This window comes from Bombus pyrosoma, linkage group LG15, assembly GCF_014825855.1.
Source record: "Bombus pyrosoma isolate SC7728 linkage group LG15, ASM1482585v1, whole genome shotgun sequence".
NCBI classification, from domain to species: domain Eukaryota; kingdom Metazoa; phylum Arthropoda; class Insecta; order Hymenoptera; family Apidae; genus Bombus; species Bombus pyrosoma.
Genome location: NC_057784.1, coordinates 1,700,395 through 1,721,095, shown reverse-complemented (window position 1 = coordinate 1,721,095; position 20,701 = coordinate 1,700,395). Strand labels below are relative to the sequence as shown.

Here is a 20,701-nt window from a genome sequence, read left to right as displayed (position 1 = left end):
TATGTGCAAGATAGCGGCAGAAATAAATAATTAAAGCGTATATATGAATATTTTGAAATATTACAAAGATTATTAACATTTTTATGAAAAAAGACAGTATTGATCGGTATAGAACAAACTGATTTTATATACGATCTAGCGTTTTATATGCAATGTATATGAAAACAATGTTGCAAATAATTATCAACGATATTCGCGCGTTCTTTGAATCCTACGATAAGAATAATTAATGTCAAAACTTTAGAGGGGAAAAGTGTTAAATACCTCGTTGTCAAGAATGTCTGTTCGTACGTAAAAGACAGACACCGAAAGGAGGATCGTCGAGCGTATTTCAGGAGCACTCGAGCATCCATCTGAGGTGGATTCCAAATGACAGACGACAGCAACGCGAAATTGTTCGCCGCGCAGGATGACTGAGTACAATTCGAAGAATATAACGAGACGCCTTTCAAGGACACATAGAATTCAACACAAGGCGCCTGAATGACTGCGGTAGAAGGGGTGGTTACCAGCGAAAGAGGAACAGAAATTCAATGCTTACTGTTGAGCGATTACTAGGGCGCGTGCCATTCTCTCTCTTGTTCCCCTAACTTCTACCGCTGCTATTACAGTTGTCATTCCCCATTTCGTGGTTTTGTAACACCTCGTGACAATTACTCTTCGCCATCTTCCGATGCCACAACGACTGTCGAATTTTCCCTCCTGTGTATTCGATCGAACTACGCGCGAGGGACAAAACTCATATATTACACGCGTGTTCTTGCAAAAAGCGGTTGGAAAAAGAGGCTTCTTTTATTGGCGAAAGTGTACTGTTTGCCACGAAACCAATTCCAATTTTCTAGAATAATTATTGATTTCGCTATTCACAATTAGAATCGCGTATTAATGACGAAGGTGGACAACTATTTGTTACGTTAATTGCAAATTACAAAAGAAATCTTAATCGTCTAAATCAGATTTTTATTATATATACATGTCCTATATAGAATCCTATAGATGAGATATATATTATATATAGATTCCTCGAATCTCAATATTCCAAATGAAATAACAATCCCAAAGTTTTTTTATAAAACTTATAAAAGAGAATTAAAAAATATCATGACGAATTTCAGATAAAGTTAAAAGTATCCAGATAAATTCAGAAATGTCATGATATCCACTACGTAGAAAGGTCGACGGTATCCAATAATGTTCGTTCTATTTCCAGTCGAGAACAGAGGCATCGGAGAATTTGAAACGTCGCAGGAAGTCGCAGGCGTTGTCATCGAAGCTGCTGTGATCACTAAAACGTGTACATAGTCGATTTGCAATGTGTAAGATAGACGAGAGATTTTTTTTTTTTTTGCCACATTCTATCGTTTATCGGACTTGGTCCGTATCCGTAAATAATGGTACTGTGTATCACCGGAAGCTCGTCTGCTGTTCTTTCTACGAGTAGCAGCTGGATCGTAAAGCTGTTTACAGAAACGGCGAGTCGAGTGTAACCTTATGTTACATTTCAGCGGTCGGTTGGCAGAAGCACGGTGAGATATTGCCTGCAAGTTCTCTACCTATCTGACCATTAAAGATACTGATGTTCGCTGGATCATTATCGTTAACGAAATACGAGAATCAAGTAGGATAACGCGATGAAAGATTACGACAAATTTTACATTCTGCGCGCAGTATAGCGCGTTTAGTCTAGCATTGATAATTTTATTAAAATATAGCATGTCCTGAAATTACTAGGAATAATAAGTAGATTACGGATTTTAAAAATATGTTGAAATTTTTAAAATACGATAAAACGTAAAAATATATAAAATATCCAAAGTACAGTACTCGCTTGTCGCTTACCATGACGTTAACGTATCGAAGATATTAAAACGTTATTTCTCTTGGCAATAATTTCTCTACCAAACTTCATTGATTAAAGAAGGTCTCTTATAGATCTACGTATAAACTGCCTCCGTTTTCTTTTCTTTTTTTTCTTCGTGAAATTTTAATACACGTACTAGAACTTTGAAATTTGAAATCACTAGTATTATTAATTGAAAGTGTTACGCATTAAACTATACCGATCTTATCCATCTAAGAATGATTTGAGTTGGAAATACTGATACAGAAATGGTTCGACGAGGATAATTGTTTGACATTGATTATGATATATTTGTCTGTTTCTCCTACAACTGATGGAAGCATAGCAGGCTCGTCAACAGTCTACGTACAACGAAAGACGTTTTTTAAAAGAATAAAATATACTTTCATATCTCTTCGATACAAAAATTTCTCTTCCCAATTGTAAACACGATTGAATAACTATATTGAAATAAACAATTTCTGACAGCTATAACATTATATTTATGCAAAAAGCTATAAACCTCATTCTTAAATATCGAAAAAAAACTTGTTAATAAATTTGATTGCTTCTTTTGCATTTAGCAAGTAAACAGCGAATATTGTAATGAAACAAAAAACATAGAAACTAAAACGAGAAATGTTAGATAGTATTCTACCGCTGTTTAAAAATTTCACTCTTTCGCTTTAAATAATAAATCATTTGTTTATGCCTTTACTTATCGACAGGGCATCTCCTACGCTGTTTATCACGCTCAAAGAGTAGGAGATTGCGTGTTCTAGGAAATTTGAGTTCAAAGGAAATTCCAAAATTTTATTACGATAATTACTGGCAACAACTGATATCCATTACACGATCTAACACGAAATAACACGATCAAAGTGTTGTTTGCCAAAGAGATCGAACAAAGACACCGATTAATTATGAAATTCCTAGCGTTAACCTTATTTTAGATAATAGTTAATATTACCATGCAGCTGTAGGAACAGATATTATTCAGAAAAATTAAACAGAATTTGTTCTATTTCGTAATTCGTTGAAATATTTTTATCAAGAAATATAAGAAGGTTGTTACGAGCACTGATATACAAGACCTGCATATAATATCACTGACATTATTGCACGGTATTAAAAATCTTTTGATGGAAATCTGATTATAGCTATAGCAAAGCGAACCGTAGGATGTAATATGATCAAGTGAATCCTCGTAAAATTTAAAGTAGTTTAAACTCTGTCTATGCATTCGGTTAAAAATTCATTTTGAAAGCTTTGAGAAATTTCATTCGTGGCTTCGCGCAGTCTAGCAAATACAAATTCTTTCAGATTAACCAACACCAACAGGGGAGTCATGAATCATACTTCACCGTGAATAAATAATGCGCGTTCCAGTTTTGAACTGAATGTGATTGCATGTTTAAAAATTTACCACATCGCTTTTCCAAGTTTTTAATTCAATCCTCTATTCATCGCTAATGTAACTTCTCCTCGGTATTAATAATATTTCAGTGAATAATTACGTCTCCTATATTCTTTCGTAGTTTGCGACAATTCGAAGATTCAGGCTAAATGTATTGGTGTACGTGGGCGTACAGTGTAATATATAAATCATAAATCACGATGAAGCAGAAAATATATCATGATAAGCGGACAGGGTACGTTATGGGATGTACATATGTCATAAGAAGAAGGAAGCTCTCACATCGCTAAAGTGATGTGATTCAAATCGTTTTGACAGAATGCATGGTGACCGATTGTTTGATGTGAGTTATCGTTGTCAGAAATCATCGATTCGAGTGATCGTTTCGCCACAATTTATGATCTCGCCGGGCCGTACTAGTAGCATTTCCTATGATCTATGTCAATATACAAGAGGATCTGTATCGAGTGTCAACTTCCTCTTTAACTGTATATATGTATCAGAACCGTCAATAACGCGTGCGTATTTTATCACCGTATTAATTGCTCGTACAGTGAGTTGAAATTAATCCACTCTTTAAAAATTGATTTCCAATGTGCACTATAACTTGCTACCGTTATCACGAAGATATTTCAGAATAAATAGAATAGAAGCAGCAAAAACACAATTATACGGTAGAACTCCACTTACTGGAACGAAATTTTAATCGATGTCCGATTAACCGAACCCTTGCCGATTGAATTCGCTTATCTGAACGTAAACTCCTGTTATATGAATGCCAACTAGATAAACTGTTTGTTCCTTGACAAGTTCAGATAAATGGAATTCCACCGTAACAACAAGTGCAGCTGGTTACCGAACGCATTCGACTGTTCTGCATATAAGAAGAGAACGAGGTCGTTCAGGAAGAGGTAATGTTCGTAAAACGTCAACGAGCGAGTGACAAAACATACGGAATTTCATCAGCGAGCTCCAGTGCGTAGATACGGAAGGATGATTGACGAAGACCTACCGCAACCTTCACTTGGATCTGTTCAGCTAAATTCGCCCATATGCCGACACTTGTCAGGTTCGGTGGATATTTCGAGGCGTTGTTACTGATGATACCAGAATGGCGCTTGCAAACCGCAATGACAACCACGCACCAGGTTGGCTGAAATGACACCGCAGTGTCGGTGCTATGAATGCTGCTGCTGTTGTGGCTAACGAGAGCATTTAAGGTATGATTGCTTCTGATGCCGAAAAACGCTTGTGGTTCGAACTGAATGACAGTTTTGGAACGCTTATTAACGAATTCCTTATCAATGGATTCCTCGACTGAATCGTTGAATCGACCAGGGTTGTTCAATTACGCTGGCCGAGCATTGAATATGATCAAAGATTTTGATACTTTCCTCGGAACCCGTAGTGCTATCAATCATCGAAGAAGATCGCTAAGATGTTAGCGGACGAGATCCCCGTGCAACGAAATATTTTCCAGAACTTTTTATGAAAAAGGGAAAGAAAGAACAAGACAGTATCGTTTCTCGTGGCAATTGAAAATGAGATAGATCAGAAAGAACGTAACACGAGGGAATATTTCCTTAGTAACATTATCATTTACATAATATGTGGAGTAATATTCGTAACTGGTAGTTTGGCAAAATTAACAGGAAACGAGAGTTCTCTGAGTCACGACAAGACCGGCTATTATTCCATTTACTCGACTCACCACCTTCCGTATGAATACGCGCCAGAATTGAAAGGCGTTTCACGCGAGCACGATGAGACCTGCTGCGATAATTGCGGGATAATTATTCCTTTCTTCTTGCTAAGAATTTCCATGGCTGTAATCGGTTGGTAGCTCGGTTCAATCTGTTCGAAACCTGTTCTGTTACTCCTCGTCTCTGTCTTCCTTTCCCTCACACTGTTCTCGTTCTGGTTCGGTTTCACACTCGTGGCAGGTACCGATTTTCCTCTTATCCAGCAGACAGAATGTTCCTACGGCGAGCCTAATGGTGGCTCTGCAGCTCGTAATATCGCTGCACAATCTAACGCACTCGCTGCTGCTTGTTCTTCGCCATTGTGCTCCAAACTTTCTATCGATTTCACCTCTTTCTTAACTTCTTCCTAGCCACCTTCCTTTGTCGCGGCGATCTTTTGTCACGCGACAGCTTTGCCAGAGATTGACGATCGTCATTTTACTTCTTATTCGTGATTGTTTACTTATAAGCGTAATGAACACGGTTGAAAATGAAGAAAGATTCTGTGATCGTTTATAGGAAATTGGAACGCTTCCTTGAATATCTCCGCTATTCGCAGTGACATGGGACATTTTTTACACGTAATACGGTAATACAATTCTATATATTTTAGGAATATTTTCTAACGAAATAAAGAAGAAAAAGCACACAGGGTTCAACAAACACGGAGATTTACACGTTGCGCGACGTTAGGACACTCGGGCTTTAACATTTACAATGCATATATACAGATCTACCCAGAAACTACCTATCTGCATACTATACGTGTACATGCGTGTACACAAGGCAGTTACCTCGTTTATTAAATCTCGGTAGTGAAGCATGTTATCCTATCCATTAATAAATGCCAGGGAATAAATAAAATTTATAACCGCTATTACAGATTAAATACATCAACATGTGAAATACGATAATTCCAATGAAAAAATGACAGGAATTATAATATTTCATTAAACAAGTACGTAATTGAATTCGAGAGTACAGTTTATCCGAATAGGATGTATGCTAGCAACGGATGACTCTTCCTATCGTAAATGTTACTATCGTATGCATTAATACATATATGACGCGTTTTCCACATGCGACTATACACTCCAAGTGATAAACATATACACGCAAATTGATTAGCAAATTTATTCTTTGGTACGTTATTGTCGTACCATATAATACCGTGGAATTTCCGGAAGTTAAGCGTGCACATCGAAAGTTTTAACAAGATACATCATGCGCGCGAAGTTTACGAGGATTATGAGATAGGTAGAAAACAGAGGTGACTTTAGCGTGGCCATAGCTAGCCACGTTTCACCTGCCCATCAGATCTAATTAAGTACATTAAGTTGCTGCTAAAATGTTTAACCAAACCTTGCGATTATGTTCTACTCGTTATCCCGTTGAGAATTGTTATTCGAACAATAGGAAAACGTATGTTTTCGATTTTATCGTGTAGTATTTATACGATTATTATAAACGTCCATCACGAACAATGGAATAATTCTCGTCTCTAATTAAATGACGATATCTCAAACATTCTGCATTTCTGCACCCTACATTTGCAATGAAAATTCCTAGATTAAAAATATTTTTATGCGATATTTTCTTAATAGTAGGTATCATATATAATAAGCATCTATGTTACATTAATTCTTCTCAAAATTAAGCAGCGCATGGGAATGGATTATGTTGACTATTGAAGATTTTAACGCGTAAATTAAATTTCTCGAGTCAAATGTCGCCCATAATAGCCATAGCAACAAAGTACGCGTCGCTGATAGAATATGCGCTTTGAATATGCATAACCATGATTATCGACAAAATGCAGGTACAAGCAATTTGTTATCGCTAAACCATCCAAACGTACGTTCCTCGATATAGTTAGACCATGCCTTGACCGATAGAAGATTAGTTTTATTTTCACTTGTAGACAAGATATCCAAAATAATGTTCCAACTGTAGCTGCTCATCCCTGCGTGTATAATTTATCTAAGTAGATTTACAAAATCGTTAGTATTTTTTTTACCAAACGGGTACTTAATTGGACATACATATTAAATATATTAAATTTGTATTAAAATTGATTAACCGGAAAACGTGCATCAAATTTTCATCAACGTTCGTCGCTTTTTTCGCACCTTCTACATCGCAAACGACTCGATTGTCATTTTCTTTTGTTATCACGCTTGCTGGCCAACGATTGAAAAGGACGAAAGAAATCGATTGTCAGTTTTAACGACGGCATTATTTTAAGCCGTGCTTTACTGGATGTTCGTAACCGGTCCGGTAGCAAGCGTAGAAATAGAGAAAAAATTCATTAACGATTCTTCGATGGTAATTTCGTCTGTTTCTGTCGTTGCTTTTTATTTTCCTGACGACTGAATCGAATATTCGACTAGCTACAAAATCCTTGGCTCACTCTTTTATTTACTGCTCGAGTAGGAAGTTTCGGCCGCGACCGCGTCCCTTTTTCACTTCGCTTAATCTAAATTCGCAATCGGCCACTGTCCAACGGTAATGCTCGCTCTTCTTTCTTCTCTCTTTTCCCGTCGATTCGAGGAAAAAACGAATTACCGGATAATATGTTTCGCCGCGTGACGAAATTACGTAAATTACGTAACGAAATAAAATGGTTCGAACCGTGAAACCGAACGAAATTACATGGGTTAAAAAAGAAACCGAATAAAAAGGAACGATCGAGTGTAGTGTGAATCTGCAGCGCTTCTAGGGACAAGTTGAACAATTTCGGCTTTGATGTCTTCCTAGGTCAAACGAGAAAAGGTTTCCGTTCTCTTTAATTTAGCTCCAGAGCGTTAGGATTTTGTTCGTACCAGTGTTCCGTTACTTCTTTTCTTTCTATTTGTCTTTTCTCCTCTATTCGATTGTCTACCCCCCGCCCACCCGTGTAACCTCGCCTTTCTTTTTTCGAATCCAAGTTACCTCATGGGAAAGAAACAAGTGACCCATTCTTTAGCCAATAACGAGCCCGATCATCAAGATGGTAACGAACGAAATATGGATAGAGCTGCCTCAGCTCAGATATGACCTCGGTTTTGTTAACGTGTTGTCATTAAATCGATATGGATTTATGTTACGCGTGCCTAAATACCTTACCTGCTAAATGTTTGAATTTAATAGGAATATATAATAGAAAGAAATGTATTGTATTGATACATTTACTATTAGGGGTAACAAAGGATATGATATTTATTATTATAAACGTATTACATTTTCCTTTTGTAATACTGCAGAAAACGACAATGTAACTACGACAATTACGAGAATAAAGTGAGAAAGTTGTAGGTCTGCTCTGCCGTAAGTCATATTACGAGTTGTATGAGCAAACGAATAAATGGAATTTTTCACAAAGTATTTTTAAGTTAAAAATTAACTTTGCGCTAATTCTCTTTCTCGAAATACGTAACAATATCTAAGTAGATACCCGTCTTTAATTACTATTTGCAGCATAATATTTCTTCGCGTTCATTTACCTTCTTATTTAAAGTAAAGTAAGTCTTCCGTACAACGGTAAGCTCCTAACGTTTGAGCAATATTACCTTCAGTTCTGGTAATTTTCATGCTAGCTATACGAACTGCCGCCATAAATTTCAAACATTGTCTTTACAAAGCTAGAACTTGGATAACGATGGTAACGATTAAACGTTGTTCAGACAAAGTTTAGGATAGAATGCTCTTGATCGTTGAATATCAGAATATTTGTTCACCGGATCTTGGGTCTTAATCATCGCACGGGAATAACGTTTAGCGCTAACATCTCTACCAAGTACTGTTAAGCGATTAAAAATATTGCTCTCTTCCCTCCCTCTCTCTCTAAATATATGTAGTTTCATTGCTCTTCTTGGGTTAAGATCAAAGCGAATTGACGACGTAGCAATCGATTGTTTGGGGATGAGCTTACGCGTGTTTTCTCGGCAAACTGGGAATAAGGCAGTGTTTTCCTGGGAACTTCCTTAAGATATAAAGAAACTGTGCGCGTTTTAAGTACTTTACTATGGGATCAAAGAGCATCGGAACTGAATTGCTTACAACTTTGCAAATAAATTTATATTAATAATAATAATAATAATAATAATAATAATATTTATTGCCACAATGTCCAGAATTGCGTCGTATCATTGTGTGTATTATAAAAATCGTAGGCTGAGACAAGGGTATAATTGTAATCGATATTATGCGAAGATATGAATCATGCACAACAAGCAGACTGAAGCAAGGGAATAAATAGAACAATTTGCACGAAAGTGAAACTCCCTTTCGTTCTATGAAACAGCAGTTTCTAATTGCCACACGGTAGCTACAATTCCTCGACTCGTCCCGGTTCTTATGAGAAACATACGATTTCTAGATAATCCACGTGTTCCGTGATTTTCGCCGCAGCGGCTTAACTCGTTCATTCACTGGCCAGAAAAATTTGTTACTACTTCGACAGCGTTTTAACCAATATCATCGCATGACGCTAATATTATTTCTTTCTAAAGCAACGCACAAACAATTTGCGAATGTTTTAGGTGTATGTGTGTGTAAGCAAGTTTAAATCTTTATAAATCCGGCTAACCGTCGCTTCGAATTATCGAAAATGTGAAGAATTTCTAGAATATAATTAAAGTTAGTCAACTGGATTAAGTGTACTTCGCCGGGAATTGTTTTACGGATACCCGGCTGGTGCCGGAAGTAGGAATAATCGTGGGTCATGTATTTTGGCTTAGTCCATCAACCGGTATAATACATCGCTACAAGAAGCTTCGTCATTTTCTTCCGAGAATAATTTTCGATACAACGGTTAATTTGGAAGTTAATAAAGGTCTGCGCCGGTTGAATAATATCTTGGCACTGGCAGCTGCAGAAAGTTTCCGAGGGCGAAGGATCTTCGCTTCCGTAGCCGCTTACTCGTCTCTGAATTCTGCTCCTACATCTTTCTCTTTCTCTGTCCCTTATCCTCTCTCTCTCTCTCTCTCTCTCGGACTTGCTTTCCTTCTCGCTACCTCGCTTTTCAATCACTTTCATATAAAAATTAATTAGAAACTTTCGCAGACGACTGGTTATCAAGCTATTGGTTGTGCTTTAGGCATTCAGTTCGCGTGATTCGTTTGGAAAACGATTCGATCGATGAGATTTAGAGTCATCGATTATAGAAGTTTGGTTTGTTAACGTCAAATATTTTTACTTGGAACATTGCTGTCCTTTTTGACTGTTGCTACCTCGTACGATGCATGGTATTTGGTTTTGATAGAAAATTAATGAAATAAAATAAAATCAAGTGAAATTAACAAACTTGGAGTGAGGCAATTTACTATGTTGACGTGATAGTATAGAAAATTGAGGAGAATATTTGAGGAAATATTTCTTCAAATAAAATAAAACATTATTTCATTTGATTGCTATCTAATGAAGTAATTTCAAGAAACATCGTCTGTTTATTTAAATAATCTAACGCAGAATTGTATCAAGGTAATATTTAATATTTTTAACAAACAGTGTAATATATCATTTAAATAATCAGTTTCCAAATATTTTATTTAAATGATGCTCCCATCCTATTTTATTATTTTTATATGTACATTACTATTAACAGAAAATTATACACATATTAGTCAATAGATATTATTCTGATAATAGAAATAATTACCTATTATCATTGATAGACAATTATTGATTATTAAAGCTTCAGAGAATACGTCTATAATTGATTATTACTCAATGAATGAAATAACGGAAACCTGACCAAAAGAATCGTTGTTAACGATGACAGCATATTTCACAAAGGGAAGAAAATTATTACGCGGCAGCTATCTCTAATTAATTACTATTTAGCGTAAATGTAACAATTGTGTTAAGGAAGTGATGTTACATAATCTCCACGCTACTTAAAAGTAATATTATTGCAATCTAATTTAAGGGCCGTTAAACGTAACTCGATAGATAATTCAATGTAATTCAGCTTCAGCGTGGAAACTGAATAGAACCCTTAACGTAGGCACACGGTTGAACACCTCAGGTATCAGACAACAAGCAGCGACTTCAAGTCACGTAGCTATCAAATGTCAGAGGACTGATTAGAGGAACAGTAGCTATGAGCATATGATAAGCAATCAGACTTTACATTACGTCAGAAATGGAAACGTTATTCCGAATGGATCAGGTTAGGAAATAGAGGAAACGAGAAAATGCTTTCCGATAGCTTAGCACTTGCTCCGAAGTCTTTTGGTGCATATAGGAATCCTTTCTTCCTCCATTTTTGTCGGAGATGTAGGATAACCGTACAGATATCTTAGAAAATAGATCAGCTGGAAATGTGGAAGATCTGCGTTTGAAAGAATTTTAGGCGACGAGAACTTTAAAAAGTACAAAGAATTGTTTCAGATCTCCACGATGATTAGGCAAATGGTACATCTATTGTTTTTCCAAATTAATTTTGTTTTATCGCGATTGAAAAATATTATTCGCGGAGATTTGCAGACACTTGATTTGCGTTAGTTTGAATAAATTATTTAGACAAGATTTTCGTTGTTCTTTTGTAATTTTAACGTTCTTTCTGAAGTTCCACTTTCTATATCTTATTGAATTACTTGGTCATATTCTTTTAAATTATTCAAAATCAACATAGTTACAGGGTTTGTGTGCGTTAAAACGTTAAAATTGGATTCGCTTCATCCTCAAATACAAGTATTACCGTCTTCCTTTCCTTCCCCTTTTATTTCCTCTATCCTGATCTTCTTTCCTTCATTGCCCTTTTACTAATATCCTTCTCTACCAGCCTCCCACTTTTCGCTTCCTTTTGTTTCCATTCTGTACTTCCCGTCTTTTATATTTTCGCTTGCTTCTTTCTGCTTTTCGCTCAGGTTTCATTATCTAATTAAATTTTCTGTTTCAGATCTGACGGTCCTTTAGACACCAGTCGTTGAGGCTTATGTTACCATTTCTAGCCATGAAAAGTCCATTTCTTCTTTCTTCCAGAACCTAAGCTTTCTTTTCATATCTTGCGCTGTGAAATCCATTTCTATTTTTTATTACCTCGCGTACTTTTCATTTTCAGATTATTATACTCCAATTTTTAATAAACTTCACAATGAGAGGTTAAGAAATCTTCTGCAAATTGACTTCCTCCTTCTCCACCGAATTCAAGTAATCTGTGAAATCGTGCTTCTATTAACGGAAATATATTTCACGTCCAAAGTAGATTATTACGGCGTTTCTTCGAAATTTCTACGAAATTCTGTTCACTTTACATCTACGACCATATCTTCCTTAGCAAAATCTCTATTTATAAATTTCTTCTAAACGAAATAACAATGTAGTGTATGATACTCGTTTCTTTTTATAGTAACAAAAAATGAGAGAGGAGGTTTTTAGAGAACAAACAATGATACCGAATGCTTTCTTTCGTAATAATTGCGATCTTCGTGCAACTGAAATGTTATTTTATTCTCAAGCACGAAGCAAACAATTTTCTTTAAATAAGTCACTTGAAATATTATGAGAACATTCGCGTTAATCCTAATTATATCATTGATTACTTACATTAATTTAATAACAGACATCGTAAGACGCATATTCAAACATGTTCTATTACTGCGATATTAAAACAGCTTTAGCTCATATTTTATAGCCAAGAACACGATAGTCGAGGCAGCATCCCTTTTGCGTAAGAAACTGTTAATTGGTCCGTATCTAGTTAGGAAATGTACACATTAAGAGATGAGCACGGTGTGCTGAGATCGTATTTGTTTGCTCACATTGTATGGCGAGTAGTATAAATCAAACTGCATGTTATCATCTCTCGCTGCGTCATCGGTCAATCTCAATATTTGCAAATATAATGCAATGTGCAAAGCATTTGTGCTTGTGCTCAGATCAGAGGATACGTGTGTCTGTTGTCTTGGAACATGTTACGTGCAAATTGCGTAACATTATACACGTATAACTCCTACTGTAGCTTCTATTTAACTTCAGCAGATTAATGTGGCAGACTAAAGCTGTACAAATGTATGATTAAAGCGCACATATTTTCAAATTCTAGCGCAGATCATTGTAAATAATTTTAAATAAATACACGCACCAATTTATCTTCAAAAAAGAATTTTTCCTCTACCGCTTCAATAAATTCGCGAAAAATATTGTCAAAACACGATATAACGTTATAATCACAAATTTAAATACGCTAGCCGTCATTTATGCTTTCAAATATTTTAGCGAAGAAATCCAATCGCAATCGTAGTATTCGCTTCAACAATTCTTTCAAAAATTCTGAAAAGATTTTATAGAAGGATATCTAAAGGATTTATAGCGATAGAGCAGTTGAGTAATTTTCTTTAATATTCATACGACTGCAAAATTCTTCTAAAACATTTCTACATTAATGTCGTTATTCTTTCTTCGTGCTTTCACACTAAATATACATCTTTGCCACAAGTTTATCATCATATTAATAAGTAACGAACAATTGCTTTTCTTCTTTTAGTTGAATAAACTCCTAACGATAAATGCGATTAAAACGTTAATTAAGCTAATATTGCCAACAATTATGAATATAAACTTGCGAGAAATGTTTTTATACCCTCTTTCCTTACTTTAGAATGTTGACCCAGGTTTGTCTGAAAGCAGTTCCAAGAAAAAAGTTTTAAATCAACCTGTAAATACAATCTAAATATATTTTATTTTATGTACGACAAATAGACACGGTTTACCGTAATTAATCTCAATACGTGAGTTTAATGATACGAATGTTATACATGGATAAAACTAAAAAAATGTCTATTTATTTACGGATATGAGACCTTATTAAACATTATTCAAATACGATGCATACAATTTCTTTATTTGTATTTAGTTTTGTTACCCCCCGGTTACTATATTTCGCAAACATATTTTCCTTGGAAGAAAAACGTTTCATTTTATTATCGTTAAAGTATTATAAATCGTTATAACGTCACGCACACAAATTTGTTGATCACACGATTCACCGAGTTTAACTGAATATAATTACTTTTAATAAGCAATAATGAAATATGCAAATAAGTTAATAAACAACGACGATACATGCACCGCTATATTAGAATGATATGTAATCATAAATATTCCTGCACTATTAATTTTAAATTGAACTGTGTCGGAAACTAAATTATATAAAATTATTTAAAGCAGATATAGGTACATATCGTTAGGTCGTATTTACAAAAGTTAAAAGTACAAAGCAAATTAAAAAATATCCAACTCGAACCTAAAATACGCTGTATAAACAGAATAACTTTGGATTCGATTAATAAAGATAGAAATATGTTTGCGCAGCATTTCAATAAATTTCTTGATACGCTTTGAATACATAGCGTCAAAAATTTGTGTAAACTCTCCGGCATGCATATTTCGAATATACAAAATGTTATTTACGTATTTAAATAAAAACGACATGTAAACTAAAACATTCAGTTATTCGAAAAAAAAAGTTACGCTCTCATACGTATGTCTCGTAGATATCAATATTTCTACAAACATTGTAGTCATATTCTGAATATCGTTAACTGCGAATTTTATTGTTACATGTGTATCCACAATTTTCCATAAGATTATTTCCATATTCTCTCCAAAGGTCCGGCTCCTCCCAACCAATCTCTGAAAAACTGATACAATTGCAATACGAAAACTATTTAATTCCCTGAAGCTATCTAAACGTTTTCACCATTCCAGCACGTTTGGTCATTTGGCAAGTGCACAGTAAATTTTTCTGTTCGCCAGACCAAGAAATTCTCGCAAGCAATGAAACGAAACGCTACTAAGACCAGTAAATTTAACGTTAAAATTACAAACTTAATTATTAGCACGTGAATTCAATACTAATAGAAACGTTTCAACGCTTTCAAGGAGCAAGGAACATAGGCCAGAAAATTTGCTCGTATGGACGAGAAAGAATTCATCTCTGAAAGTCTATTGCAATCCATCGATTTGCGGGGCTTGGAAAAGGGACTGGCAAAGAACCGATGCAAACGGAATAACAACGGTCGGTTAATTCGCGTTTCGTGACCCCTTTTTCCATGAAACATCGACGGAACATCGAGGCGGTTAGTCATGACGCGCGTCGAGACATCGCCGTCGACGTTGACGACCCCAGCGAACTGCTGGTCCGGAATCAGAGGAAACAAGTGGATATGACTTCGCCCTCGGAAATTAGAAGCGTCGCGTGAACGGAATAATGAAAATCCGTCTTTTGTCCTCGGGATGGTAAACAATGATAGCGACGTGACGTTCGCGCCGCCACTTAGATCTTGCTCATGATCCAAGTAAAACGAGATTTCCAGTGGAATCCGTCGGACGAATGAACGTTTCGCTAGACCTTGTGCAAAGCTTGTTCGTGATTCAAATGATTAGGATGGTTATACCGAAATTCTGAACAACGTAGAGAATTTATGGAGATTCCTTGCTGTGCACGTGCTATTAACTTTTGGATCGATCGAACGTTACAGCTGGTAGAGCTACAATAAGGAATTATAGCAATATATATGTAAATATTAGCATGATTTTATTTGTTCTATCATTTTAATATCGTATCGTTCAATACATCTTATACGAAAATGAGAAAATGAATAAAATTATGGTTCGTAACTACAATGTGTGGAGAGAATTTTTAAAAAAACCTACCTTCAATCCCTTGACTTCAATCTAGAATTTTCAAAAGTAATCCAATGACATTTAACTTCAACTTAAAAATTGGTTGTGAGAAATCCTCGTTAACATATCCAGTTGAAAAGATATATTTCACGTATATATAAAGAGTGGAACAGGAAAACCACCAAAAGAACGCACGTCAATGATACTAGGAAAGTGAAGAACTCGGATGATCGTCTTTACGACGCACGAGTAAATCCTCTCTGCACGCAACAGCGACCGTAAAACGTTATCGTCGCGTGCGATACCGGCGTCGGGTGTTAAACCTTGCCATGAAATAGTTTCTTCGGGTGCAGTACTTATAGAAATCCTAAAGAGGAGCGATAAGATACAACGTGGCCAAGCCAGCGACCGATTTCTCTTCTACGTAGGCGCGTCTCTGTATCGGACGATGGCTGTGCTATTAATCCAACCACTGTCGCGAAACGACAAGTCGTAAAGTGTGCGAGTGCGTAAAGAGGCGCGTTGCTCTATGACGAGGGAAAAAATTGCCAACAGAGTGACGGCAGACTTCATAAAATAGCCATATTTGAGAGACGCCATTGCGAAAAATCGTGCTTTATATTCGTCCTTTTATTTTTCTCTCGACCTCTGCGTTCTTGTTTCCGTGTCGAAGTTCTCGTGTAGCTAGCCACTGATCCACCGTGTTTCCGGTGACTGTCACGCGGAACTGAGAGAAATAGGAAGAAGGAGAGTTTCTACTACACATTTTCTCTTCCTACCTGGAAACACTGCACCACCATACAGATGCGTTAGGATCGTTCCTGTTTTTTAACTTTCGATCTGTTTTTCAATTTTCCAACTCCAGAAATTATGATATCCGGCGTGGAAATAATATCTGCAAAATTTCAGACTGGGTGGACGAAAGGAAAAAGTTTTAGGAATTAAAGTTTTCAAATTTTCCCGATTTCACGTTAATTTTCCACATACTCGTATCCCCAAAATTGTCTAAATTTTTTTAGGTTTGTTAGCGAAGATAATTAACATTTTTAAAGTACTTTACAGACAATTGCCAAGGGAAACGGCTGTAGAAACAATGAAAATAATATGTTTGAAATGCACTTTCGTAAATTGAGATTTTTAGGACAGCCGGATAGTGGCTTACTAAGTTTCCAAGAATCATAATTCATTTTTCGTCACCGGCTGATTGTCATGAACCGGAGGAAAGCTTTAGAAGCAAAGTCATAAATCTTCTTCCCTTCAGAACCACTGTGTAACACAAAATACCATCTCAAACACACCATCTTAATGGAAAATACAAACATACATTGAAATATTAAGTTTGACTAAATAGTCACTAAAGTTAGTGAAGTACTCGAGATACACAACGACAGTTATGTGTAAGGAGAAAACCGTAAATATAATATTATCGATGATAATTATATATCTCTCTCTGTCGCTCAGAAAATTTTGACGATACTATCAATTTATGGAAAGAACGTAAGAAGGTATTTTGCTTATTTTACAAACAAACTGACTGAACATTTCCAAGAATAATTAATATTTTACATCCTGTCAGTACAGAAAAATGATCTTCTACGAATAAAAATGTCTGAGAATTGTAAACAAATTCAGTAACGGTATTTAACGTACATGCTTATCAATCTATTAGCCTAAGATCTTCCACTTTAAGCACATAATTTCTGGACTTATGACATATTTACCAAAATCTGGATCTTCATTCATCACACTATACTAACTCAAGAAAGACCGAGCCACAAGCTGTCAAGTCGAAGATTAAGGGAAGGCTTATCTACCGAGCCCATTGTATTTTTCATATTTCCATTTTCCCAGCAACATTTAAAGCCACGTATTTTCAAACTTTGTACACGAAAGAAATACGTTCTACGAAAACGAAACGTCATTCGAATATTTCCCATTCTGCTCTTTTATTCCTTTTTCACGGCATTTTTCGGGTTAACTGTTTCTATGACTATATCGTAAATGGTATTTTCGAACGATAAATTGTTTCAATAAAATATACGGCGAGTCGCGTAACTGGAACCATTTTGATAACTCTACAAGTAAAAACTTTATTCACACACACACACAATATATATATATATCAATCTTTAATATTCTTCGAAATTTTAGGGACAACTACAAGTTTTTAAATGGAAGTCGCAATTTCTCATGATAAAAGTTGTGACATTAAAACAAGTTCAGTGAAACGTATTAAAATTTCTATGAACTTGTAAAACGGATGTCGAAATTTATTCTGTATTACCTAATATTCTTCGTAAAACTTTTAAGCTTTAACGTTTGAGATACAAGAGACAATAATAAATAGCTAACATTTTAGAAATACTTCGTAGCGAGAAATACAAGACATACTTGACAGCCCGCCTCCAAAAGAGAAAACTGAACAGGATTATCTTCGTTTAATTTTCCTAACATCGTGAATAACTTCAAGTTGCACTAGTTCTTGTAAAAGATTACGATGTTTCCGAATGAACACTTAAACTTTGTACATTTCACGTATGTTTCGTCGCGTGAGATGGTCCGTGCGACGTGCAACAGTGAAACACCAACTCGAAAAGAGTCAAAACTTAGTCGCCGCTCGACAAGTGGCTAATACCGATACGAGTCGAACGCTTTAAACCTGATTGTGACAGACATTACAATTCGACGTCGTAGCCTAACCCACGAGCATCTCCGAACATTTCTATTATCAGTGAAATCAGTCGTTGTAAATAAAATATGTATTATAACCTGTTAACCGCAGTGTCATACCAACTCAACCACCCCCATTATCCCAACAGAAATAAAGGGGACGATTTGTTCACGGCGTCGATTATTATAATCGTAACGGGAATTTACGACTCACCGTTGACGCGCTTCCTCGCGATCGCGTCTCTCCGCGACCGGTCGACTTAACAACGTACGCGTTGAAAATTGATTCTGCTTAAACCGATACGTCGTACTTTGTCAGTTGAAGCTACTATATGCCGCTCAACACGATCCTTAGAACGAAAATCATCTTACAATTGCAGGAATTCGTTTGAAATCGCTGTGTTACGGCAGGATTGTTTCGGCCTGTTCGTAACGGGGTCAAGCCAACAGCATCTTTCGAATTATCGAATATTCCCATTGCACGTGGCCATTGCTTCGAACACTGACAAGATCTCGTATCCATTTCATTGCTCCCATTACCATTAATGGCGTGCACTGCCGTTGAAAAATCAATGAAGGAACCGTGCCGTCTTTTTTCTTAACATTAGTAGTGCCATTTATCCACCGAACGGAAGTTCGTCCCGGCGACGTGCTGCGTCTCCCTAGCGGGCTCCATTGAATATTTCATGAAGTTAACGTTGTTGTACTTATATTAATTGAAAATACGATCGATTGGGCTCCGACTTCCGGCTCTCCTGCATCACCTACGATCGGTGTCTGATCCTCCGTCATCTCGTCGGAAAAATCGGGTCAGGCAAATACGATGAGTTCCAATGACGATATTTTCCTTTTTAGGTTTATGCAAGTGCCTTTGTAGAGTTCGCAACTTTGTAGAGACGAAGGTAGCTCGCAGATCGCATCAACACGTTCACCGTGTAGAAGGCGTATTCCAGTCGGCGCATACACTTTCGGATTACGTATCATGTTAATTTGAATATGGCAGATGAACTAAAAATCCTGAAATTATGAAAAACGCTGATAATCTAAGATGTTGATGCGACTGTAAGCCGTCGCAAAAAAAAGGAAGCTTTACCCTATGAAGACAGTTATCGCGTGAGTATTATTTCTTGTCACATTACAGCATTGTAGGAAATGAAAATCGGATCCACAATGAATCTGTTAACCGTAAGGGGCGAAGCCTCATCGGAAGAAGGGTGGTGACCCGAAAACGATAATAGTGTTTTCCTTCGACCCACGGAGCATCGTCAAATTGCTCGTTTATAAACATCAAGCGTAAGCAATTTCCAGGACAATCCCAGAGAATTACGAGGTTCCCACGACCCAGGGATGGAAAGGATCCTCAGCCGATCGCTGCTGGACCAGAAGACAAACCTTCCACACTTGGTATCCTCGTCATCCACCTTCTACGCTAAAATATTCATGTCAATTAAAGGGTCATACGAAACGGTCGCCGTTTCACTTTACGAGTCGAACCTTTTTTCTTCTTCGCTTCTACCACGGTTAATATCACGGAGAGAAGAAAGAGCAAAAGGGGAAGATCGTTCTTGTTCTTCTCTTCAATTCTATTTGTTAGCCCCTTATTTTCTTGGCCTTTTGTTAGCTCAGTGACTATGTTTGCAAGAGGTTGACGACGAACCGTCGTGGATTGTCACACTCTGCCGACCAGGAATTTCATCTCGCACATAATTAATCTCGGCAATTACGCGGCAGACAAGTATAATTCCGTGGTAGCGCCGGCATCCGGCTGGGCTACGATGAAAGCCGATGCTACAACGTTCCGCACTACTGTCCGGGCCGCAAACTCGAGGTTTCCTATCCTTCTGCGTTGCCTGTTCCTGTTTGCCGTGCTATGAAACACAACGACTGAAGCTCGATTTCGTCGAAACACGACGCGTCGCGTCCAAATTGCTACATACCGTGGCAAAATAGAGCATCGGTGCGTACACTATACTGCGTACGTACACAACAGCCACGAACAAACACTGGCTTCTTATTTCACTGTTGTTAATTTGCTCCTTTTATTATATCACGCGTCTACAATGCCATGTAATATTCTAGAGAACGTTCCAGCAAGGTAGAATTTAACGTTGGTTCGCACCGTTCGAGCTGGCGGTTGCAAGATTGTTGAAACTTATTATTAGAATAAAACACAAACGCAACAATTGGAGTTCGTATGAAAGGGGTTCGTCAATATTTATCTCTCCACCTATTATTTCTCGAAATGTTCTTCAAGAAATATTTCTTTCTTCGCGGCTACTTTTGCTTTCTCGTAACTTGTCTGATAATTGTTCGAAGGAGAAATATCGTGATAGATTTCAGACGTTCTATACGTATAAGTTCAATTAACTGTTTGTTAACCAAGTACCGTTATTTTTAATATTGCATGTATATTATTGAAAA

At 36.7% G+C, this 20,701-nt stretch overlaps 1 protein-coding gene across 1 annotated transcript in view; it reads right to left on the bottom strand.

Moving 5' to 3' along the window:
• Positions 1-20,701, bottom strand: part of LOC122575884 — a 188,253-nt gene that overhangs the window by 27,784 nt on the left and 139,768 nt on the right. The window contains exon 7 of the mRNA XM_043745372.1: positions 13,579-13,602. Coding sequence (XP_043601307.1) covers positions 13,579-13,602 — 24 coding nt within the window. The remainder of the gene's footprint in view (positions 1-13,578; positions 13,603-20,701) is intronic.